The 25,416-nt window shown below is 38.6% G+C and overlaps 1 protein-coding gene across 9 annotated transcripts in view; it reads left to right on the top strand.

Moving 5' to 3' along the window:
- The window catches only part of GTF2I (general transcription factor IIi), a 78,820-nt gene that overhangs the window by 25,849 nt on the left and 27,555 nt on the right, over positions 1 to 25,416 (top strand). For 6 of the 9 annotated variants that reach the window (XR_012676624.1, XM_075169009.1, XM_075169012.1 and 3 more), the window contains exons 7-14: positions 236 to 284; positions 972 to 1,015; positions 2,438 to 2,515; positions 10,090 to 10,149; positions 13,860 to 13,922; positions 15,665 to 15,766; positions 20,524 to 20,589; positions 23,644 to 23,827. Coding sequence is in view for 7 of the 9 variants with exons in the window: in XM_075169009.1 (XP_075025110.1) it covers positions 236 to 284; positions 972 to 1,015; positions 2,438 to 2,515; positions 10,090 to 10,149; positions 13,860 to 13,922; positions 15,665 to 15,766; positions 20,524 to 20,589; positions 23,644 to 23,827 (646 nt within the window). In the remaining 2 variants the exon portion in view is untranslated. The remainder of the gene's footprint in view (positions 1 to 235; positions 285 to 971; positions 1,016 to 2,437; positions 2,516 to 10,089; positions 10,150 to 13,859; positions 13,923 to 15,664; positions 15,767 to 20,523; positions 20,590 to 23,643; positions 23,828 to 25,416) is intronic. The other 3 variants (XR_012676625.1, XM_075169008.1, XM_075169010.1) reach the window with 2 other exon arrangements.

Raw genomic sequence — 25,416 nt, forward strand, 5'->3', positions numbered from 1 at the left:
GTGAAAAGCATGGTGATATGCACATGTGAAGCAATTTTATATTGGTGTTGCTTTATAGATTAATAAAGCAATTTAACGAGAGATCTTGCCTTTATATCTGTGAATACAGAAAATATGCACATACGCTTGCAAAATGTGAACAGGTTTTTGCTTCATGAAATCAATGTTACGTTTGCAATTTGTATTTAAGGTAAATAGAGTACAAGAAATTCAAAGATTGTCTTTTAACTTTCAGGAGTTCATATGACAGATCCTTCACATTCAATTATACCTCCAGGTGGAAGGTGAATTTAAAATAATGTAGTTTTTTTGTATCAACTATGTATTTTCATGTAGTTTAACTTTCTCGTATTGTGCTTTTTCTTCTGTCTGAACTTTGGATAACTTTTGGTTGCCTGGGATTATGAAAAGCATGAAGTTGAATTTTCTCTTTCTTTTGACCATTATTTGTGGGGAAGCTGTTACGAATTAAACAGATGGCAAAGTTTCCCCTTGGTTTAATTAGCCCAATGAGTGTTTTAATTCACAATCTGTCAATCAGGGATAAGTTTGTCATGTTTTATGATATGGAAGTGATGGGGAACAGATGTAATGTTGCTTCCTTCCCCCTCCTCAATTAAAAAATTAAAATACATTTTTTTGTTAGTAAATGAAGAGATCTGGAATAAATTAAAAATTGGTTAATGTGAAAACAGGGAGCAAGTGCTTCTGAGTTTGCTTCTCGTTAAATGGTAAGCATGCTTTGAATATTGTGTATGTCCTGAAAATGTAGGGATGGGAGATTCCTGGCAATTCCCTTGAGATAAATCAGATAAGCTAAGATGCAGCGTTTTTTACTTTTGTGTTCCTAGTTGGAAAAAAAATACTGGGAGATTGATTTTACTTGACAACCTGTAAAGCTTGAGGAACATCCCGAAATGTGATATTTGATTTTTATAATGTCAATGTGCTTGACTTGTTTATTTTTGTAGTTGTCTTCCTATTCAAGTGAAAACGGAACCAAATGAGGATTCTGGTATGTTCAAAATTTTGCCCTTATTTGCAAGAAAAATGAACAATCAGTTTCTGTTCAGAAGGCTGAATTTAAGCAAAGATAGGAAGCTTCAAGAAAAAAGCAGCAAAAAGACATCCTTTGTGAGAAAGAAAAGCTTTTCTTTCCTTAAAAATGCCCGCTTTTCTGTTGGCACCTTTATCAAGTATTTAACTTCAGCCAAATGTTTCCATTTCTAGGAGGAGGGGATTTGTAAAATTTTGTAGACTAAAATAATTTGTCTTTGTAAATAGTTTAGTTTTAAATGGAGAAGAAAATCCTCTTGTTTTTTATTTTGTTCTAATTCAAGATCACTTTATCCCTAATGGGAAGAGAAAAACTTGGCGTGCTTGTTAATATTACTAAAATATTGAAAATGACAGAATGTCCATTTTCTAGCTAAAATGGAAATAAATAGCAAAATGTGTTATTGATTGTTAAAAAAATGACCAAGCATTCCTAAGCTCCCCTGCAGGTAGGACGTGATCCTGCAAGGCACTGTGATCTGCAGCAGAGCAGTGCTTAAACGTATGCTTCGAGGTAAAGGCATGAATAATCCCGTTAAAGCCAGTGAGACCACAGGTGTGCCTGCAGATAAGCTTGTGACTTTCCCTTTTGTCGCGTTGGGCTACGCTGCTCAGCATTTTGTATAAGAATTAAGTTTTTATATTTAGTCCAGTTTTTTGCTCTAGTTCTTTGGGCTTCACAACTTTAAACTTGTGGTTTGGGAACCCTTCATTAATGGTCAATGGTTAACATTTAGCTTAACATACGCAAAGAGCTATCTTGAGCTTTTTGTCAAGTCCCAGCAGTTCCCAGTGCTGCTTTCTAGGCATTTTAAGTAATTTTCCTCTTCTCGGAATGTTCCAAAAACATTTTAGGGAATGCTGTGAAGGCTAATGGAGGGGATAGTTTGCCTGAAGGAAGCCAGGAGCAGTTGAGGACCTTTGGTTTGCTCCATCAGCAGCACGGTTTGATGCAGACTGTATCTGAACTTGGCTGTGCAGAGGAGTGAGCAGGAGTAGGTCTAGAAGTACTTTCAGCACAACGAGTGTTAAAATATTTTTTTTTTTGGTTGTGGTAGTGGGCAAAAAGGAAGGAGACCATTCTTTTTAACTCTTCAGATCCAAGATAGCATTTGCAAGGATGCCTAGTTTGTAGGGAAGCGCTCAATCCTGAATCCCTTCTGACAGTGACCAAACTGAAACATAAGAAACCGGTTGGTGGCTTTGTTACCGTTGTCTTAGCTCAACAGTTGTTTAGTGTCTCAGCACCTGAAAATAATTTTTTTTTCTTTTTTTTTTTGAATAGAGACCAGCTAGGATCTTGGTGGGTGTTTTGTTTGGGTTTTTTTAAGAATCTGGTTATTATTAGTTTCCATATTTCATTCGTTTGTTGCTCCTACAGGAATTTCTTTGGAAATGGCAACAGTGACAGTGAAGGAGGAATCAGATGATCCTGACTACTATCAATATAATATTCCAGGTAATGATACTAGCTTTCATATGTGTTTATCTCATAAAAGGGTTGATTGCTTAAGTGTTGCTCTCTCTGTGCCTCTCTTTTCTCTTTTTGCTTATTCTTGGTTGTTAAACATGCAATTACTTAGCTCTGTTACGATACAACGTTTCCATGCAGCCTATCATTTAAATTATTCTGAAGAATACCAGAAGAGCTAAAGTACAACTTCAGTATACCCATGTGTGTGTGTTTGGGCTGAAGGAGAAATTCCAGGAGTCTTTTGAACGACCTGTTTTTTTTCCTGAGGGTAGATGTAGACTCTAATTCCAGTGACCTCTTTAAACAGGAAATAAACCATAATAACGATAGTGTCTAGAGCACGGCTTGGATCTTTTCTTTAGTTTAAAGTTTCAGTAAATTTTATAGTGTATCAATCACTTTTCTTCTATGGAATGACCAATGTGTGTCAAAATTGTATTGAAACATTTATGTAGAAAAAGCATAACAACATTCGTGAGGTCCATGACTCAGGCTCTGTGTATGTTTTAAGGTATCTCTCGGTTGCTTTGCCTCATCTCTATGTATCTGGTTAATACTGCACATTAACCTCAACTAGGAGTGAAAAAAAGAAATCATTACTTCTGTAGGTTGAAATGAATAGTAATTAAGAAGTCCTGATTATAAATTAGCGATATAAAATAACTAGAACCCTAAATTTATTATTTCAGCCTGTTTGCATTTGTCATTAGGTTAATTGAGCAATGCAAAGGAACACAGGCAAGCTGCCACGCGTCTCTGAAGAACAGTTGCGTGTTCAACAATGAAGTGCAAAACAGCACATCCTTTCATTTTGTAATATTGTCGTGGTTTAACCCCAGCCGCAGCTCAGCCCCACGCAACCACTCGCTCACTCCCCCTCGGTGGGATGGGGGAGGGAATCGGAAGGGTAAAAGTGAGAAAACTGGTGGCTTGAGATAAAGACAGTTTAATAGCAAAAGCCGCGCACGCAAGCAAAGCAAAACAAGGAATTCATTCACCACTTCCCATGGGCAGGAGTTCAGCCATCTCCAGGACAGCAGGGCTCCTTCACGCGTAACGGTGACCTGGGAAGACAAACACCATCACTCCGAACGTCCCCCCTCCTTCTTTTTCCCCAGCTTTATATGCTGAGCATGACGCCATATGGTATGGAATGTCCCTTTGGTCTCTGGGGTCAGCTGTCCCGGCTGTGTCCCCTCCCAACTCCTTGTGCCCCCCCAGCCTCCTCGCTGGTGGGGTGGGGTGAGGAGCAGAGAAGGCCTTGACTCTGTGTAAGCCCTGCTCAGCAGGAACGAAACATCCCTGTGTTATCAACACTGTTTCCAGCACAAATCTTAAACACGGCCCCATACTAGCTACTGTGAAGAAAATTAACTCTATCCCACCCAAAACCAGCACAAATATTATGTATTATCGAGATAACGTTTTTGTGCGTGTCTAGACACAAAGATTCTTGAGATTATTTTCTAATGTGCTTTAATAACTAACTACAGGATTGTAGAATCAATATTCTCCTACTGGTACGTTTCAAGTAATGTATGATCTTAACCATACAGCATAGCAAAATGTAACCACTCAAGTTCAGAATTTGAAAGGTGAATTCTCTGGTGTTAGGATTATCTTTTCTTCATATTTGTACATTGCCTAGCCTCAAGGGACGGGGCGGGGTTTACAGGCACGATATAATGTAGTAAAAATAGTTTTTCGGAGGCAACCTAATCATTGTTCCTTCCAAAGCCAAGTCCTGTCATCTTTTTGCTTTTCAACCCCTTGTAGCTTTCCATTTCATGCATAAAAACAATGTCAGAATTTGGCCAATAGCCCAAAGTGTAATCCAGTGCTCTTTGAAGAGAGTCTGTACTGAAATCGCTTCCTTACAAAATAGTAACCCATTGTGCCGCAGCATGTTTGTCTGAGCTAAAAAATCCTGTTTATACAATATGCATCCATAGTAAAGTCTAAACAATGTGGATTTGGAGGGGGAATTTCTCTTGTCTTTTACAGAACCCACAGTTTAAATCTTCTGATTGGTGAAGAGCAGTATATATTTTTTTCAGATAAAGTGGTGCTCGATTAATAACTCCCCTTTCCCCCCATCTTAGTGTAGTCCTCCAAACTTGCATTTAAAACGGGGCAAAACTGAATATACTGGTAGAAGGGATGGGGTGCTGTGAGCTAAAAGAGATGTTACCATGTCGTGTCATGCCACCTTCCCCAGAGGAAAGCAGCTTCCCCTTTGTTTCTTCGAGTTGCTGACACTCAGATTCAAGCCAAAGGTTGTACAAAGTGCAGAGAGCTATAAATTCAAGAGGCGTATAGGGGTTTGTGTGTGCGTGATGGTGCTGTGCAGGGCAGTGAACCTTAGAAAAGTACGGTTATCCTGAGGTGTGCTCCTGAGGGATGACGCAAGTCTGCCCAAGCATTGCCTTTGTAGAGACGTGCTGCAAAATAAAGAAAATGGCTAGGGTCATAGTTCTTACTAAAAATATCCTACAGCAAAAGCCAGGCTTATCGATTTATGAGAACAAACAACTTAACTGTTAGAGAACAGCAGTCTGCTTGGGGCTTCCTGGAGAAAATGATTTACAGATGAAATTTCACGGTTATTGTTTTTCTCTGCTTCCTCTCACAAATCTGTAATGCTGACCAAAGTGCTGCGTGCCTCGGTGGCACATGAAATCCTCCTGTTAATCAAATGGGGAAAATTATATCTGTAGGTGGACGTTCTTTTAATCTCTTATTATCCCGTGGTAGGTTGCAGCATTTGGATGTCGCCATGAGTTAATACTGAATTCCTAAATTTAGAAATGTTTTAGCAGTACACAGTAAGGTGACTGAGAAATGGGGACTTTAGCCATCAAAAACTTCATGTGGGTGTTTTGACAGAGTATTAGGGGCAATTTTCCGTCAGTGGGCAGTAGCAGTGCAGGGTGTTTTTTTTCCAGTATCCTGGACAAATGTGAAGGTCACTGCAGTGTTAAATGCTTTGGGTGACACCAAAAACAGCCTGTTCTGGAGGAAAGGTCCAGATTTTGGCTGTTGACTACATGAGGAAAAGGACAGAGCAGAGATCTGCAGGACTAAATAACACATACTGGAGCATTCCAGCTATCATAGTTAATACTCCTGCGTATACCTTATCTAGATAAGTACCAGTTATTATGGCTCTTATGAAAAGAAATGTTATTTAAAATGCTGTTTCTTAGTTGAGTGGTGGAAATGTGGTTTAGTCCTCGAAATGTTGTTTGTACTCTTAGATTAAGCATATTACCATGCTGTGGGAATAGATCTGTTTCCATGGCTGTTGCAGAGGGACCGGCATTCATTTCTGCCCGAGCTCCAGACCAGCTGGGTGTGTGCAAGGCCTGATCCTAAAGCCGAGTAGGAGGGTGTGTGTTCTGTACTGTGTTAATGCAAATACATCTCTGTGCCCATAAATCCTCCTAGCTTCCATACCAGCTGCCTTGCATTTAGGAGACTGTTCAGCTGATGCATAAATGTATTGTAAAGTAACAGACACGCATCTTGGCTTCTTACTAGAAGGCTGTCTACAAGACCCAGGCTATCTTGAAGACTTTCCGTGGAAAAAAGGAGGTCAAAATACCATCAGTACCAGAATGAGAGCAGCTCTGAATCAATTAAGAGCTATACTTCCCCCCCCCCCCCCCAATTTACAAAGAAATAGAAAATTCCTTGGGGATATGTACCATCTTCAATCCTCTTCATCAGCACAGAGTAAAACACGGCTTTTTGGAGACACAGCCCACGCAGAACTGAGTAACTTGCTGACTAAGGACCAAACATTTCCTGAAAGAGGCATGTTATCCTGTGAATTTTGTGGATGCAAGTCTTCAGTTACCGCTGACGCCTCGAAGTTAAAACAAAGAACTGGAAGCAGAAGGAAAAGGCTATAAACAATGTGTCCTGTGAATTGGCTGGTTCAGTTTATAAACCGCTGTCTAATGAACTGACTAGTTTAGTTTATAAACCACTTAGAGTGAGTAAACAACTCCCTAACATCTTTTCTCTCTAAAGCACCATGTGGTTGAACAGTGCTATCAGTTTTGGAATTTCTGGAAATGTCAGAGTGAGGCAGTTAAAATATAGGACATTCATCCAAACCCAAATGAGATTGCAAATACCTTCTGCTGGAAAAAAAGCCAAAAATGGGAAAGTAAACTGTGCTTTTGTTCTTACTCTGGAACGTTGAAAGTCATGAGCATCTTTTAGTGTGTCTCTAACAACAAAATATTTCTCCTTTGGAGATCTCCCAGAATACCAGAAGTAACATCCATTTTAATGGGGCTAAAACTGTAAAGCTGGGCTGGCAGTACCCTAACCTCCATAATGTAAGACTCAGCATGTAGATACTATCTTAAACCAAGAAATTCCAGAGAGCTTATTGAGAAAACAAGAAAGCATGATGTTGTGCTTCCTAAAGGCATTCTGATACGACCCTGTGTCTTGGTTTAACCCTGGCTGGCGACTGAGCCCCACGCAGCCGCTCGCTTACTCCCCCCCAGTGGGATGGGGGAGAGAATCGGAAGGATAAAAGTGAGAAAACTTTCGGGTTGAGATGAGAACAGTTTAATAATTGAAATAAAATAAAATAGTAATAATAATAAAAGAATACATAAAGCAAGTGATGCACGATGCAATTGCTCACCACCTGCCGACCGATGCCCAGCCAGTCTCTGAGCAGCGGCCCCCGGCCAGCTTTCCCCCAGTTTATATACTGAGCATGACGTCGTATGGTATGGGATATCCCTTTGGCCAGTTGGGGTCAGCTGTCCTGGCTGTGCCCCCCCCAGCTTCTTGTGCACCCCCAGCCTCCTCAGTCGGCAGAGCATGGGAAGCTGAAAAGTCCTTGATTTAGTGTAAGCACTGCTTAGCAACAACTAAACCATCAGTGTGTTATCAACATTCTTCTCATACTAAATCCAAAACACAGCTCTGTGCCAGCTGCTAGGAAGAAAATTAACTCTATCCCAGCTGAAACCAGGACACCCTGGTAATTACATATTGTTCACATTGCTGTCGTCTGAATAGCAAAAAAAAGACCAAAAAAATGATCATCACTGACGATGCTAATCCATGAGATGATAAATCCATTGCTTCTGCCAAGTGGCGCAGGTTTGCCTGTGTAGTGTTAGGACATAATCCATTAGGAACTGAGACTGAGGGATTTGAACTCAGTGTAAGTAAATGGTTTTACCACTGTGCTTGGTTTTTGCTTTTCTTAGTAATGTGGTGTGTATGTATCTGCCTGTAATGTGCATGAATGCAGTAAAGTGGAAACGTATCTGGTTTTTTTTTAATATCTCCTGGTGGTAGAACTTTCAGAATTCTTTTAAATTTCATTTTCTAGTCTTTAACTAAGTTAATCTAGCAGAATATATTGTTTTACACTTTTTAATTTATCAAACAATTTTTTCATACTGTTTTTTCCACTGTCAAAGCTTCATAATATGAAAAAAAAGCTTCAAGTTTCATAAAATTATCTGTGTGGGTCACTTAAAAAAATCTGATGGATTTACTACACGTATGGTAGGTTTTATTGACATTAAAGCTGAGGGGATTGAATTCTTTGTGCTTAATCCCAGGGGCTGTAAGCCTAGTAAGTGTATCTCTTTAACTAGAGAAATCTTTCTTCAAGTTTGAACATGTCAAAGACTCCTGTTTTTCCTTTTTTATTTGTGTCACAGCATATATTTGGCATGAAGATAATGCAATACAGAGACTATTGCAGAATATGTAGGTAAAACAATCCTGTCAGGATTTCTGAACTAAGGAATAAACACAAAAATATGTGCTTACAATAGGATATTTGCTTATAATGGGATGCATGCTTCTGTGTGTCAGTGCGTTATGAATTATTATAATTGCATGTTCAGAAGAGTTCTTAGGAAATGACTCTCCCGTCTGGCTGCATACATGGAATACGCTTATTTAAATAAAAGCAAATTTAGTCCATGCAGACGTTTTCCAGCACACCCAGGGAGGCTGTGTTCTATTCCCACTCGCCCACAACAGTTGCAAATCACACTATTTTGATGAGAATTTCTTCTCGTGTGGCCTAGAGCACCTAGAGCTTCTGCCTTGCTCCTTTTCTTCCCCGCCACTTTTTCCCCTCTTTGGACTTTGGTCTTGGCTGTGCCAGTACCACTCTTTCTGGAGCCGTGTTTTGAACCGAATCGGGGAGCTCCTCTGAGTTAAACAGACAAACAGAAAAAAAACTCGCCCCCAGCAAAGAAAAAGTGGCAGGAGCGGGTTTAAGCAGCTGAAAGAAATGGATGTAAAACAAAGAATCTTGTATAGGTTCCTCACTTGAAATCCTGTTAGTTTAAAATCCCTTTGAAAATCTGAGCAATCAAATTAGGCAGAACTGTCTCAACCAAACATTATTGTAGCCACCTAATAATCATGTTTTTCTTTTAAAAATTTAATCCCTAAATATTCATTTTCTTGAATAATTCATAGTATTTGATACTGTATGTGTACTTTCAGTTGACTGAAATACTAAGTCTGATTGTGACAACAGTCTTTTCTCTCTTTTCTTACTTACTGTGTGTATGAAATAATGAGTTTAAAATATTTCATTTGCCTTATTAGTTAACAGTAGCTTTTTCTATTGTGAAGCTATTAATATGCGTTGTTGATACTCTTTTAAACCTACCTTAGAACGGCCATAATTTCTGGGGAGGTGTATGATCTTCTGCAGATTACTTTTGCAAGTGAACACAGCAATGATTCGATTTATGCAGAACAATTAGTCCAAATCCTTTAGTTCCAGTTAGTCTTATACGTTCCCGTATGCCGCACATAGGCTAGTTTTATATACCTGTGCTATTTTTTGTGGTATAGAATGATCTCTTGCTCAGTGTGAAGCCATTTGTGCTGTAAGCAGTTTGCCCTTTTCAGTGTAACTGCAGGAGTGCCAAAGCATTAAGCAGTAGGATTTTAGGGGTGTTAATTTAATTTTTTAAGTGTCGTTTGTGTGCTGCTTTCTGCAACAGCCTTTTTAAAGCAGTCCATATATAGCCATCAAAAGAGCTGTTGTGATGAAAAGCAAACAACCTTGAAGTGTCATAAATGATTTTAATCTCTCTGAATTTGTCTATTTAATGTACATAGAAATTTTAAAGTCAAAAAGGACTCCCTAGGAATACAAATTTTAACAAACAGGGAAGAGATTTAGCTGATTAAAAATTCATTGGAAAAAGGTAGAACCATCAACATTTCATGTTTTAAAATTAGCTTATTAACACAAAAAAAATTGAAAACCTGCTGTTCTGCATGAGCCTCTGACTGTTCAGTAGTCCAAGAAATGCACACCCCTGCTGTTAGTCCCTCAACATTTTTATTCTGTTGAACTGGATGAGTAAGGATTTATATATTCTTAATATTTCACACGGTCTTTCCTAAGTTCAACATTACAGAAAGTATGAAATGAGCATATGATATATGAAGTTAAGAGTTATTTGGCAAATTCCTCTATGGGCTGGGAAAATGTGTTTGTTGTGAGACACAATTTAAAAGCTGTTCTCTTTGTTCCCAAGCAGGCACTTCCGAAACGTCAGAGATGGATGAAAAAATTGCTCTTGCAAAAAGTTACACAGGTAGATCTTTTAGTTGTATTTTACTCACATCTGTTTTGGAAATGGAATGTGTGAGTTTTACTTTTCAAGGCTCTGCGTCCTTGATTTGAAGCAAGAGTTAGGGTATTGGAACTTAAACTTCAACAGAAATGAAAATTTCAGTTGCCTTAATTTTCAGGCATCCAAGTAGAGAGACATGTAGAAGGGAATCTCATTTCTTTCTTTTCTAAATTCGAAAAGGAACATCAGGTTGATCACTAAAGCACTAGTAATTCATGCAAGTCAATATGTTTCTCATGAAATTCAGTCTGTTTCATAATTGGTTATAAAGTTTAATAAACTTCTACTTATGTATTATGAGTACAACTTGATCATTTCTTTCTTTCAGCTGTGTGTGAGGTGAATGGGTATGTACAGAACAAAGTATGTGGAAAGTCTGTGTTTTTGGAAGGAGTTCCTTATTGTATATGAATAATATGTGAAATAAATTTACTCCAGAATGGTACATTTTTTTCCAGCTTCTTACAGTCTGTATTAAAAATACTGGTTTGTCCATTTGCATTGGACATGTCCATTAGAAAATACTAATCCGCATTTCAACCCATGAATTTCTTTATGACGTCAGAGCGCTCCTGCTGTCATGAATTTGAGATTCAGAAATTGAGCCTTCTGTATGTTGTTCATGTGAACATTATAGTTCTGGATTTTTCACTTACAAAAATCCTTGCTTTGAATAGTCGATGTTAAGAGTTCCTTTTGTATTTTTATTATGGTATGTTTTTTACTTTATATTTGTCTAAAGGAAGCCACCAGGGTTCTGATTGCAGTGAAAGAACAGATGTGGAAATACCAGTAGAAGGTTAGCGATATGAAATGTTTTTCATGAGAATCATTTAACAACATTGGATATTTTTTTACAGAAATATTTGAAAAGATGGCACCTTAATTAAAGTTGGACATCTTCTCCAACCATTCTCTTTCCACATTTCCACAAGGTTGGCTTTTGGGTTTTTTGTTTTGTTTTGCTTTTAATCTCCCAAATCATGCCACTCTGTGGCTTACTGTAAGCAAGTTGTGATGGGAGTCGTCATTCTTTTAAATCATAAATTGCATTTGTAAGGTGCTTGTCACCCAACATTTAATGTGATGTTAAAAGTACATCATTCTGCAGCTAGCTTCATTCTAAGCACCTGACTCTCAAACTTGAGTTGTGAGTATTTTTTGGATGTTAAGGCCAAGTTATGCTAGCAGCAGTACTCATTCTTGCAAATCCCATTAGTTTTTCTTTGAAGGTAAATATCACCATAGTTAAGGGTACCGTTACATGAAATTTAAAAACATTTCTCTTGATAAAGGAGAATAAAGTTCTTTGCTCTTGCTGACTGCACTATTAACTCTACTTATTTGAGAAGAAATAATCTAGGGACTTTGTTTTCCTAAGCATAATGCCGTGAGCTTTATGCCTGACCATGAAGAGAGAGCCTGAGGAAAGGGACGTGTGATACAAAATGACCGAGACACTGACTTTGCTTTGCTTTTGACTGTGTAGAATTTTATAGCCACCGATGCTGAGCGTGGCCCTTTATGTCAAAATATGGTTTTGTTACACACCCTTTTCTCAAATCTGTTCTCCTTCACGAGTTTTTGTAAGAGAGATGCTGAAAGTTGCACCCTGGTTTTGCTGAATAGAATAAACCTGTTGTTTGTGAAGGTTAATATTTATGAAAAGGTCTATAGGTAGTGATTAAAAATTGCAGGTAACAGTCTAACTTAAATTTTATTTGTTGTTTAAATAGACATAGTGTAGGCAGTCTTGTCTGGATTCTGTAAAATAAAATTATTTATTGCTGATCCTCACAAAAATGAGTAAGAAAGAAAAATTGATGACAATGTTTGCATTTTGTGTAGTCTTTGGTGTATATCGTTCTATTATTAAAGAAATACATATAATAGGCATTTAAACTTCTTCCAAAAGTTTGTCTCTGAAAGCTACAGCCTGTGATGCAGAAGATTTGCAGAAATTATTGTTTTCTGCAAAGAAAAACATCAGAGGGACGTACAAACGTATCTTTGGGTGTATATATCACTGGGGGTTTTCGCTGTGTTTCCCCTCCAGTAACCTTGACAAGATGGTGAAAAAGGAAGTGGCAAAATTAACGTGTGCCTGGAATCCCCCAGATCAGCTGTAGCTGATAAAGGTGTCTGAGGTCTTAGTGAGATTGGATGAGTGGGGAGCATGGTGTGATTGAAATTCAGCAATCAGAAAGTTAAGGTTATGTGCATCAAAAGAAATTGTTTTAAACTGAATGAAATCATGTTTGAGAAACTGGAGACAGTGCCAGTGAATGACAACATTTGGAACGCTGAAGAAGGCTGCTGCTTAGGAGCTGTGTGTATTTACCCAAGATCAAAAAATACCTAGTGATGATAATACTTTGTTAAAAAAAGCCTTACTTTAGTGTTTTAAACCAGTCGGTTTAATATGACTTAAGAAGAAATGTCCCATCTGGGAGTATTCTTCCAAAATTTTGTTACCATCTGCTTTGACATTTTTGCATGTTTGTCTTAATTATGACTATTTCTCAGGAATTTGGTACTGAACTAGATGGACCATTTGCCAGTCTTCATTCTTAAATTTCCAAAAATTGTATTTCTTTTTTTTTTTTTAAACTTTTCTGATGCTCTCAAAAAAGGTTCCAAGTGATCAGTTGATGTGATAGTTATTTTTATGACCTTACTTTACGTTCACGTCTACTAAAAGACCATTACCTCCTAATTCTTTCCTTTCGTTGTGCTAGTTATCTACCCAGCACTCACTCTGAATTAGATCAAAACATCATACTATGTTTTCCATGAACTAGATGACATATTTGACATAGTTCAAATATACTCCAGTGAAGGTGTCTCAGTAGATACTGCTGAATCTCTACTACACACAACATCATGTGAAGAGCCTTTGAAACGGAGATTCCTTCAGACTTGCTCCCAAAGTGATATTGTACTTCCAGCTTACAGAGATCTGAAAGAAGATACACTTCAAAATGCACAAGCGCAGCGTTACTCTGCCAGAATAATTAAAATATATTCCTTCATACACTGCTACTTAATTTTGAAATAGTTTCCAATATAATTAGCTTCACTTTATTAAACTTTACTGCAGTTAAATGCACATTGCTCTTTCTCCCACCAAGTATTGATAGGCCTAATCCTATTTATGATGATGGTGCAGACTGCCCCAACAAAAGCATTGTGATTATGTATTTCCCTCTCATTTTTCACTGTTGGCCTTTCAGCCTGTTATGGAAATCATTATAGTGCCACAACTATGAGTCTGTATAAATGGTAAAGAAATATATCATCTGTAGGGGCACACGACCTTTGTTTATATTTTCAGTAATCCTTGATAACAAAGAGAAAAATATTTATGATTGTATTAATCCTATTAAGCCAAGAATAAGGAATTTCCTACTGTCATTAACACCAACTCTGCACTGCTGCACATGCAATTTAGCAAGTATAATCCCCACCTCCTTACCCTTGTCTGGAATTGCTTAAAGGCTTATAGTAAAATATATTTGCTTCTGTTTCTGTTGCACGCTGTGAATGCAAAACATTTCAGTGAGCCAGGGAGCTTCTTGGACAAGTGTTAGTTTAAATACAAAATCACGGAGTGTTTGGTTAAAAACCTTTTCTATCTCCATCATTCAGCAGTCCTGTTTTTCCCCCTTCAGATTCCTCCCAGCACGCTCCTTCAGAAACAAGTGAGGATCCTGAGGTCGAGGTCACCATCGAAGGTTAGTTCTCCAGTTCATTACTTCAGTCCGTTGGGCATTTTTACATCCAAAAAATGTGTTACAATGCCTGCATTACTTGGCACTGAATAAACAGGATTATGTGCCAGTGTTGACTGCAGTTTGGATCATGCACTGCTTGGTAAACATATCTAGTCCAGAAGTTTTATAAAACCACAGTACACTGAAGCATATTAGGCTTACTGGGCTGGTTTTGAAATGATGCGTGACAGAGATTTGCATCTTTCACATATTTTTCAAACATTGGTAATGAAGAATACTTATTATTTAACAGCCATTAATTTAGATTTTAAAAAGATTTTACATTCATTCTGAAGAACACGTTGTTTTATAACGTTGTAGTTTATAATGCTTTATAACATTTATAACGCTGTAGTTATATAAAATTTCTAGTTAACACTAGCTTCTGGGAAGAATTGTACCATAACAGAAATGATGTGTTACAGGTGGTATAAGTGAAGCTTCAATTTGTTGTCTAATATCGATAAATATGAGATAAAAACCTTTATACTTACCACCTCCCTTTCTCATCTAAATGGCACGAGAGCTACTAACCAGTGTCCGTGTTGTTTTCGTGTTAGGATGTTGGTTGGAAGTCAACTGTATTTCTTCTATTTGTGAATTACATGTCCTGTAATTGCTTTAAAACACTTCTGAGACTGGCTTTTGCAGTGTTTGATTCTGGAATGCGTAAGATTAAGACCGCCATATTAGCAATTTAGAAATTAGGCAATGCATTTTAGGACAAAGTTGACATTTCTGGCATTACTTTCACCTTTTTATAATACAACAGCAAATAATTCTTACATTACCTCAACAGAAAAGGTAATAAGAGAATAGGCATTAAGTTCTGTGTATATGTAAAAGCCTTTACTACAAAAGTAAAAATGCTCTGAATAGATTTTCTGTAACAGAATGTAATACAACTGCATAGGTGCAAGAGATGTCAATATGTAATATTATTCTTCCGAAGTAAACTATAGCCTTGGTGACCTGGGCAGATGCTATTCTGTATGTGAAATTAACTTTAATTTTCTTTGTCTGCTTTAACCATTCCTTTTCTCTAAGGTTGCAGGTATTGGTAATTGGACAGTCTTAAAAACTCATTAACTGGTAGGGAAGATAGTGTTTTGGATTGGGAAGTGGCTGGCTAACTAGCAGCTCACTGAAAAATTCCTGGGGTTTGCAGTTTTCCCCCTCTGTCTGTGTGTTTGAGGTAGGGCTGACCTGTTAAATGAATTTCAGTTACGTCTATGAGTTTTTACATTGGTTTGAAACCAGTTTTAGCACCTTTGGCCTCTTCAAGATAAAGGTACTTAGGTATTGTGTTTCAAGACTTATTTGTGGAAGGATACTTCCAATTACATAAAAAATGTAGTCTATGTCTGCACAATTTATTTCCTGATTTCTTTTGCTGTTGCGTGGTCATTTTATGATCATGAGATGCCCAGTCGTGTTTCAGAACACAATACTGTTTTCCTTAGGAAGTACAGAAGAAGCTTTGCTTTCTGCTATCTTATGCCTTGTGCGGCTCTCTTATGCAAATCGTTCCTACACAGGCCAGTAGCTTTCTAAAGTTGCTCAGATAACTAATGCGTTGCAAAATTTGATGCCCTGATAAAGCACAGTTCAATACTTGCATTAGAGCTTTGAAATTCAAAGCAGTTCCAACGTTGCACATGAGTTCTCTGGACATTAAAACAGTGATATTTTTATGCTTTAAGATGATGACGACTACTTGCCCCCTAACAAGAGGCCGAAGAACACCGAGTCAGCTAATGAAGCTACCAATACGGGGAGAAGAAAAGTGAGGGAGTTCAATTTTGGTAAGATAAAAATGAAAGATTATTTTGTCTATCTGCTTTGTTTTACAAAAAGGTATTAGACAATTTCACACAGCAGGAGTGAGACATGCCAGTGTGAGTATTCTTTTAAGAGCCCAGGGCTCTTTGAAGATGTATTGCAGCAGTATAATCATCATCATAAGCTACCTCTGTCGTTTCTCATTATTCAAAGTGACCATCTAAATAGACACTGCAAGTAATTTAATAAAATAAAAATAAGTCTAGTTTTTTGTCAGCTGATTTCTTGGGCAAGAAGATAAGGCTGAATTTACGAGTGTACTGAATTACAGCAGACCAGAGGTCAGGATCCTGTCGAGCTGGTCTTTCTTGATACGTTCTGTGAACAATGAAGATGTGCTGAGGGGAGCCACATTGGGGAAGGTAACCAAATAACTCCGTTATGCCGAGTAGCCTGCCTTGATCCCTGTGGACACGCGAAAAGTTGGGGTCTTTTTGGTAGAGTTCTTTCATGATACCTTATGTAGAGTTCTCACTGCAGAAATGTATCCACACGCTGTAGTTATTCTAGTTAAAGATACTCAATGTGATTTGTTGGTTTGGTTTGGTTTCTGGGCAGATATCCCATGAATCTGTGTACTTCTATAAGGTTCTGCGCAATCAGGAATATGTCCTTTGGCACGGTGTTTGAGATGTTTATTGGGAATGCTGGGATTTGAGGTAAATTGAAAAATCCCCGTGGAACTACTTCTGACATCTGTTTTATGTGAAACATGTTATTTCATGCTAATTTCAGCGAAAATGAATAAAACATTGTTGAGAGCTCTATTCTCAAAAGATCATTAATACTAATAGGCAGTTCCACATGTAGCATTAGTTTTGGTTGGGTCAGGAAAATATTATGGCAACATTAGTAGAGGAGAAGATTGAGCCATTAATACTGCAGAAGCTTTTGCTCGAATATATTCCCTTAGTAGAAAACAGCATCTAAGTTTGGCAGGCCAGCAGTGTTTGAAGGGAATAAACAGTGAGGTTGATTAGACATGGAGAGCAAAGGTAATAAAATATTAGGATGATAAAAGTTTGAGTTGAGCTTGCAATGTTGAAACACCAGTTAAACAACATCTCACAGCTTACCTTCTCGCTGTTGCTTCTGAGTTGACTTGGTAGATTATCTCTCTGGGCTGTTCTCAAGAAAACTTTGCGCTTAACCACCTGCCGTGCAGTTAGATTACAGTGTTCTGCAGCTCACGGGTTCTCAGAGATCTTTCTTCCTGGGCTTCCTAAATTGTATTGAGGTTCTTGCCCCTCATATTCACTTTTGGGGTTCACCTACAGAAAGTGGTATTTCTCCACAGTGTTGCAAGGTCTGGTTGAAACAGAAAATGCATGTGAGAAGCTTTGGAGGAATAGACTTCATTTGCTGTAATGAAAAAAAGAGCAACTGTTGGTAGTGGCAGTGCTGCTGTTTGGACATTTCAGAAGACTTTGCACCTTTGTCTAATGAAGTCTAATACTAGATAATTGGACAGGAGAAAGGAGGTGTTTAATTCTATCATGAATAGCTGCAGAATGACAAAGGCACATGCACTCAGAAGACTGGAAAGGAGGTATAGATGCTTGAGAGAGAAATCTCTCATCTGATAAGGACTTTCAGTATTTTACATAACACTGGTGAGATCCAGGTGTTTGATAGCTGTGAGCTGGGGAGACTTCCTGCATGTCCTGATTGAGTCAGAGATCAGGTACCCCAAGTGGCCTGAGAAACAGGGTGAATAATGTGCTGTGCTCCTAGTTTCGTGGAAACAGGAAAACAAAACGGAAAACAAAATAATTGTAACCAGCGGGAGGAAAGAAAAGTGTCTGGTAAAATGTTTGATAGAAATTGATCATCTTTGGGAAGGGAGATTGGATTTCAAAAATATTTCTGAACCAACTATTTAAGGTTAAAAATATTTTTGCTGAAAGGAACTGACATTGTCAGTAAAAATCTCTTTTTTTTGCTTTCTTAGAGATTTTATCAAAAGCTCAGAAGCTTCAAGTTGTGTCTTGCAGTTGTGTCATACCATTTTAGTGGGAAAAAAGTCCCCTTCGCTGTTGTCTCACTATGACAGTGATGGAAAGTGTGTGTAGTTTTTCCCCATTTTGACACGCTGTTGAACACAGGTTTTACCAGCCTGCAGCGTGCTTAGACTTGCTGTGTGCTTTCCATTTTATTTCCCCACAGAGCACCGGGTGGCATGTTGATGGAAATAGGAATGTGCTTAGTACCTGAGCATCATTTTGTGTGCACTGTGCAGGTTGCCCCTACTAGAGTGGGTGTTATCTGGAGCAAAGAATGGGGTGAATTGAAGTGACTGTGGACGGGCTGGGGAAGTTTTCAGGATTGTTATTTAATTGGGATGGTGTTTCCCATGTATCAGAAGGTATATATAGAGGAATAGAAGGAAACCACTACTTATCTTGGTGCCTACGGGAAAATGAAACTGCTTTGCAAAGTGATTACCAAATCAGAATATCAGCTTAGCTTTGCGGTACGTCTTTAACTTTGCTACACAAGCACAAAGTGTGTGACAAAAGAATGTTTTTACAGTAATTGGTCTGAATCCAAGGGGTTAATAATGCTGACAATCTGATTAAAAATAATGCCAGTTACCTGATAACCCCTCTGAATTTTGTCTCTGTAGCCTAACTTGGCAATTTACTCACAAAATACAAAAGTAGCTAAAAAAGAGTGTGCTGATCAAAAAGTGAGGCAGTTTATGATTTTTTTTTTCAATTGCCTATTCTGTATGTGTCCACTGTTCCAAATAAACATGCCTGTTTTGTGGTGTATTTGATTATTAATCCCTGTAGTGTTTCCATTGGAGGAAGAGGGGCATGGAAGTAGTTCCTTGAAAATCTCCACATGGAACATTTGGCCAGTGATTGTGGGGTTTGGTAACTGAGAAAAATGAACCCTTGACAACTTAATGGCCCCTGTAGGAACGCTCTCATGCGCATGCTAACAAGCAGAGGGAGACCAGGTTGGGTGGGAACAGCTTCTCATAAAATTGCAGCAACAACCAATATTCAAAACAGTATTATTTGTATACTTTAATATGGTTGCTTTGTAATGTGGCATGACATTCTTTCTGGCTGTTCTCCCTCTGATGAAGACCAGCCTGAGTTTTAGAGAAGATTGTTTGCTGAGTCTGCCTTAGAGCTTCACGAACTGAAGGGATCTCAACTCTGTGACACTTTCCCCTGGGTTACAGTCTGGAGTCACACAGGTGCCTTTCAAAACCCTTGTCCCAGGACTGTCCATGTGTGTTCACCAGCTCTGTTGAGTAAAACAGAGTTTCCCCTTTAAACCAGTAAATTCTGACTCATATTTTCCTGACTCTGACTGGTAAAGCTGCTGTTAATCCGTTGTTCTGTAGGTCAACAAAAAATGCAGTTGGTGGTTGTGCTAGAATCAGAAAGAGCTTCATCTGGCTATACATCTGAAGTTAAAGAGGGAAATATTGCAAGGTTGAAGTGACACGGGAATAGAAAACATTGAGCTCAAGACATGTTTATCAGCTAAGAAGCTGCGTACTACAGGATAGCAGTAAAAAGGGCGGCAGAAGCAATTACATAGAATTATCCACAAGGATGTTATTTCAAAATATAAACAGGTTAATTGATGTAGGTGATATGCCAGGTCACTAGAATGAAGAGTTTCTGTCTGGATGAGAGGCGGTGTGCCAAAACACCCTTTCACCTCTAAACAAGGCTTTATTCTTGCCCACATCTGAAGCGTGCTGTTCTCTTGATATCCATGAAATTACATTTAAAAACTATAAGCTTAAAAATGGTCACCAAAGTTGTATACATTGGTCTGAGAACGATACGGACTCAAAATTCTATCCTCTCTCATGTCTGATACAAGAATTTTTTGACAACTGGCAGCATAATAGCTTGAATAGCCTCATCTTTTGACCTCTGCAGTTACTAGATTCAAGTCTTCAGTGTAAGAAATAAGCTGTAAATGCATTTGCGTATTAACTCATTCATAAAGGCTAGTCAGCATCTGGTACCATCTACAAAAGAGTTGTGGCATTTTCCTAAAAGCATTAAGATAGTACAAAAAGCTGTGAAAATGTGTGCGCTCTGTCACAGGCAGAAAATTAGATGTTAAAATTCTGCTGTTTAATCCAGCTCTCCATGGAACACACGATTGGATTTGGATAACTGCTGTCTCGCAGCCTGCATCTTTTTTCAGAAATAGGATTTATGGGGATGTTTTGCAACATCAGAACTTGGAGAAATACTGGATTAAGGTAGAGGATGGTGTGATGCCTTCTAACCCAGATAGCTGTACAGATTTGTGCCAACACAACTTCATGTACTTGCCGTAAGCTCTATCAAGCTTCACTAATTAAGCTCTTCAGCACCCAGGTTTAGATAACTATCAACAGCGGCTGCAAACTGACTTTATCCCTGACGGTAGTGACCGAGCCGCCAAAGAGAAACCATTTTTGGAGTTACTTTAGCTGGTTTATGTCCTTTTATGTTTTTAAACTTGATTTAACACCTGCACAAGTTTTGGAGGTAATCTTAAAACATTTTATTCTATCCTTTTTCTTTCTGAATGTATCCATGTGTTTTATGGTATAGCCTATACCGTACTTCACAGGCACCTGTATGCAAGCGAGCAGTAAAAGCACACTGCATATTTCAGTTAGTGGTAACATAGATTTTACCAGAGATTCTCGGTTTCGTTTGTACTCTGACATGTCCTCCTCTTTTCTTTGCAGAGAAGTGGAATGCACGAATTACAGACTTGAGAAAGCAAGTTGAAGAGCTGTTTGAAAAAAAATACGGTATGTGTTGCACTCCTTTCCAAACAATTGCCTCTAGTCCTTTGACGCCGTAAATCACCGCTCTTTGGCATGCGTCTTGTTGTGGGCTCAGGAGCCCACCAGCACTGACAGCACCAAAGGGTTAAATATTATTAGAAGACTTAAAACTGGGGAAAGTAGCTTTTTTGATGAGCAGAGTCATTTCAAAATTGGGTGCCCGTGTTTGGCACCTAAGTGCGAAACTTGATGTTATTTTTCAGTTGTGCTTCGTTTCCTGGAGCTCCAGTGTGCTCATGTCTGGGGCCACCCGCATTTGAGAGAGCTAGCCTTTTTTCTGTAATTACACTAAGTCCTTAAGTGAAATAATCTTTTAAAATGGCTCTGGGGAGAGGTTACCACTGATTGGTTGTTCCTTTCTGATTATGATTGATTTGCAGTGAAGCAACAATTATATATTAATGATTCTTGGAGAGAAAAAGAAGCACATGTGTTAGACTTTGGAATTTGTCTCCAGGTGTTGCACCTAGACATATTTTGTGTCCACACGTCACAGACTAAAACAGCATCAGCAAAAATTTCAAAATAAATGGTGGTGCTCCTCTGCCGTGAAAAGTGGAAGTGCTTTCAGAATGGACCTTGTGATGTTGGAGTTACTACGTTTTGGGTGTGACTATCATCTGACATTTAAACAGCCCACTGAAAGCAACTCACACCAAGTAAAAGCAATTCAGAATCTGATTCACAGTATTTTAATTGCTCTAGAAAGGAGCATCATTGTTGGTGAATTGCTTTAATTTTGGTTTTGGTGTTTGCACATAGCCAGCCTAAAAATTTCCTGTGGAGTCTGTTGAATACAGAGCTATCCCTGACTTTCCATAGCAGGCCAGATGGTATTAAATTATCTCCTTTTTCCCTGTGGATGACAACATTTCATTGATTCACAAACCAATTCCATCAGATTCCAATTCTTTCTGTCTGTATGGGCATGCCATTTCCCATTTACTGAAATGAGTTATGGATGTCAGAATTCCCAGAATGCTCCTCAGATTTGTTGGCTTCTGGAGCCCCAAAGTGTTTTAGCAACGTCAGTCATTGTCATCCATTACAACTGACATGTCTGAAAACATATTTATTTTTGTGTTTAGATGTAAACTAAATGGGATTACTTTTTATAATGTAAATACAAGATAGTGGCTCACAAATACAGATTCATTTATAAAAATGAAACCTATATTCGGTAGGATTTCTGTGCAAAAACATGTAAGGTTCCAAATCTAAGAAGTCTCACTGCAGACTGCGACGCTGATGGTGTTCTTAGGCTGTCTGAAGAGTATTTGCTAAAGCATTTGCTGATTTAAGAGAAATAAAGACTCTCGCTTGTAAAATCTTACCTGGTGTTAGTTACTTATTTAAACAAACAGGATTTTTGTTACTCTGAAGCTGTTCTTACTTGATGCTGTGTAGTGATCTAGATTTTAGTGATCTTCTTGATCTTTTTTCCTGCGGCTAACTGTGGTTCACAAACGCTCGTTTCCATCTGAGGCTCGTCTGCTGGATTTGTTACGCTTTTCACCGCTTGCCACAACAGCCTCCAGGGCTGAGAATAATTTTTTTAATTTCTTGGAAGAGGTATTGACTGCAATAAAAATCTACTTCAATGAAGGACTGGTGTGATACACAACAGCTCTTTTGGTGATTGTTCTGCAGCTTCTTTGACACAGGTTTGAATAGGGTTTTTTTAGTCTATTTGCTAAGAGTCGTCTTCAGGCTCATGGCCCCCTCTGTATGTATCTATTCTCTGTCTCCAGTTTTGGCCATCTTATATTTGGCAGTTGAAACCAAGTCTAGTTGAAACACAGTTCTTCTCCCAGTTTTCTAAAATTTTGATACTCTGTTCTCATCAGAATATAAGACTAAGATACATACAGTATTTTCAAAGCTTCCCTGTTTTGTGGTAAGCATACTTAGAACTGTTCTGCTTCCAAGTGGTTGAAAAAGTATGTTACCCAAATGCCTTTAAAACCTGAATTGTTTTATCACTTTTAAGAGGTTGTGAGTTAATGGGAGCATTTTGTATACACCGATGTCTGAACCACTGGCCCTTTCACATTACGTTAAAAGGTGCCCTGAGTAGTTTTGCTTTCAAAAACCCTGCCACAACATCACTGCACTCTAATTTGCCCTTAGCTTGGCCTTTCTTTCCTCAAATAATTTTTTGCATCTAATTTCCGTAGCAAAACAACAGAATGTACCAAACTATTTGCAGACCAGTCAGACGGTAATAGAGAATTCTTGTTGCATGGCCTACAAAATTAACGTCCTCTTGTGATGAGTATAAAGCAATTAACCCTCTTGGTATTTGCAAACCATCATGCCATTCGCCAGTATTTGCCAGCCTGATAGGTGTATTGATATGATTACGGTCCTCGTAACTTAAAGAAATACATTGAGGTTATTTTCCAGCTGTGGGTGAATCTGTTATTTGCTTTTCATTTGCTTCAAAGATTTCATTAGTAGGGCCATGCTTTTTTCGACGGTGTTAGAAGTGTATTGTTTACTTCATTAGTGATTCCTTGGAATTCTAAAATACACTGAAACTTTAGGAATTCACTCAAAAGAAGGGATGTGTGCCCCTCCTCCAAGGCATTAATGACTCTTGTAATCCAATAGTAGTAACAAATAATAATAATCAGAGCTAATGAACTGAAACATGCTTGGTTTATAATTAAGTCTAGATAATTTCATCCTTCAAAATGTGCTATTAAACAAAACCAAAATACTGTGAAACTTCACTCTAACAGGTGCAGTCTCTGTTATTAAATGTTTACAGGGTACAGGGGAAAGAGTAGAATCTGCATATGTATGCAGGTCTGCAGCTTGTTTACTGTGAATTAGAGTAATTTTGCTATAAAACAAAAACAAACCTCCACAAATACGAATGCTTACGTGTTTAAATGTGCTGAGGGGGTTATTGCCTGTCTGCTAATTTTAATGTTTTTCAGAGTGCTATCAAACAGATAATTTGAGTAGAGCCACAAGCTAGTCTAATGTTTTTATTCTCCTTCTTTCTTAAAGCTCAAGCTATAAAAGCAAAAGGTCCAGTGTCTATCCCGTACCCCCTCTTCCAGTCACATGTGGAAGACTTATATGTGGAAGGGCTACCAGAAGGAATTCCCTTCAGGCGGCCATCCACATACGGCATCCCCCGTCTTGAGAGGATACTTCTAGCAAAGGAGCGGATCCGGTTTGTGATTAAAAAGTAAGGAATTTTGCATTTTTGTCCCTGTATTAGTCATTGTTTTCTGCTGGCTCCGCTCTGCTTCATTTTATCTTCAAGAACTTCCAAACTGATTTCTACTGTCATATTCTTTTGCAGTACTGATGAGTAATTTTTAGTTGATGTTCACTCTGATAAATTCAGCTTATCAGGTCACCAGAGCACCACAGTGATGGCTGAGATCTGGACAGATCTCTTCAATATTACGGACTTCTTGTCACGCGCAGATCTCGTTGTACTATTTAATCTGTGCGGCTGTAAAACATGTTGAAAGCCATTGGCTTGGGGATATTTTATGCTATTTGAGGATCCTGGCCTAAATTTCAGCTTGTGCTTTTATTTTTTTCTTGCTGGAGTGCTGTATCAAGGTCTCTATGTATATAGTATCGCCCAGGGCAGGCTGGAGGCCAAAACAGCTACTGGTTCCTGTGGTTTAGTTGGATGCGTGTCCTTGGTGTGCCTGGAGGTAGATCAGGTAGCGTACATGAAGGGAGACCTTAGGTGTACATAGAAGCTGCTTGGGGGCTCAGCTGCCTGCCGTAGCTAGCCTGGCAGGGTATCGTCTGCCTTTAAAGTGAGGACATGAGACTCGTGAGATGTTCTGGGCTCCTTTCTTTCTCTCTTTCTCTTTTCTTGCCTTGGTGTCTTTCCTAGAAGAACCCTGACGTTACTTTCTGCAAAGGCAGGTGGGATTGGAAGGGAGCCTGGACCGAGTCTGAATTCAGGATATGCAGGGAAAGATGCCGGCATCTGTGGATGCCGAGTGCTGGATCTCAGAGCTGCAGAGCACTTCGAGATCCAGTACCGCGGGTACGACGATGGCAGACTGCTATGCAGCTTTGGTAGTGGGTGGCTATTTACTATATTTTTATAGTTTGGTGCTTCACTTCAGGCAGATGTGATGTTTCACACCACAGATGGGCATTTACAGTTTAAATGAAGCTTCTGTGAGTATTGTTCAGTGGTGTAGCGCCTAATCTAAGAGTTTTCGAAGTGGATAGGAATCTGCTGATTGCAGTGGTCAGGCTCACAATCGGTGGTAGTGACAGCCCATACCTCTGCGCATGCTGTCTTTAGCAGGGATGCTAGTTTCCCAAATTTGAGAGGTATATGTCCAGTTTCTGTCATCCTAATGCTTGCAGATAACCAGAAAAGAGGAAGAAGGGTAGATTTACCTTTTGTCTCACTTAAAATCAGACACTATGCATCTGATTTTAATATTTATGCAATGCTGGCACCTGCCCTTGTCAAATTTGTCTTAGTTGTTAACAGTAATTAATTTATGCTGTTCATCGGTTTTGAAATGTGTGGTAAGCAGAGCAGCTCAAAAACCAGTTCAGCGCTGTAAGAAATGTCAGAATTTTAAAATTTTTTGTTGTTCCAGTATGGATAAAACTAGATGTATTTGGGAAACAGACATGTCTGCTTTGAGATTTTCATTTTGAAGGTTACATTTTTGATTTGGATCTTTGTTTCTGATGATGTGCGTCTTAGACCTCAGAGATAATTTTAATGTAATCTGTATGTTACCATGAAATGTTATGGCTCAGGTGGATATGGGTATCAGGCAT

This window comes from Calonectris borealis, chromosome 19 (assembly GCF_964195595.1).
Source record: "Calonectris borealis chromosome 19, bCalBor7.hap1.2, whole genome shotgun sequence".
Taxonomy (NCBI): Eukaryota; Metazoa; Chordata; class Aves; order Procellariiformes; family Procellariidae; genus Calonectris; species Calonectris borealis.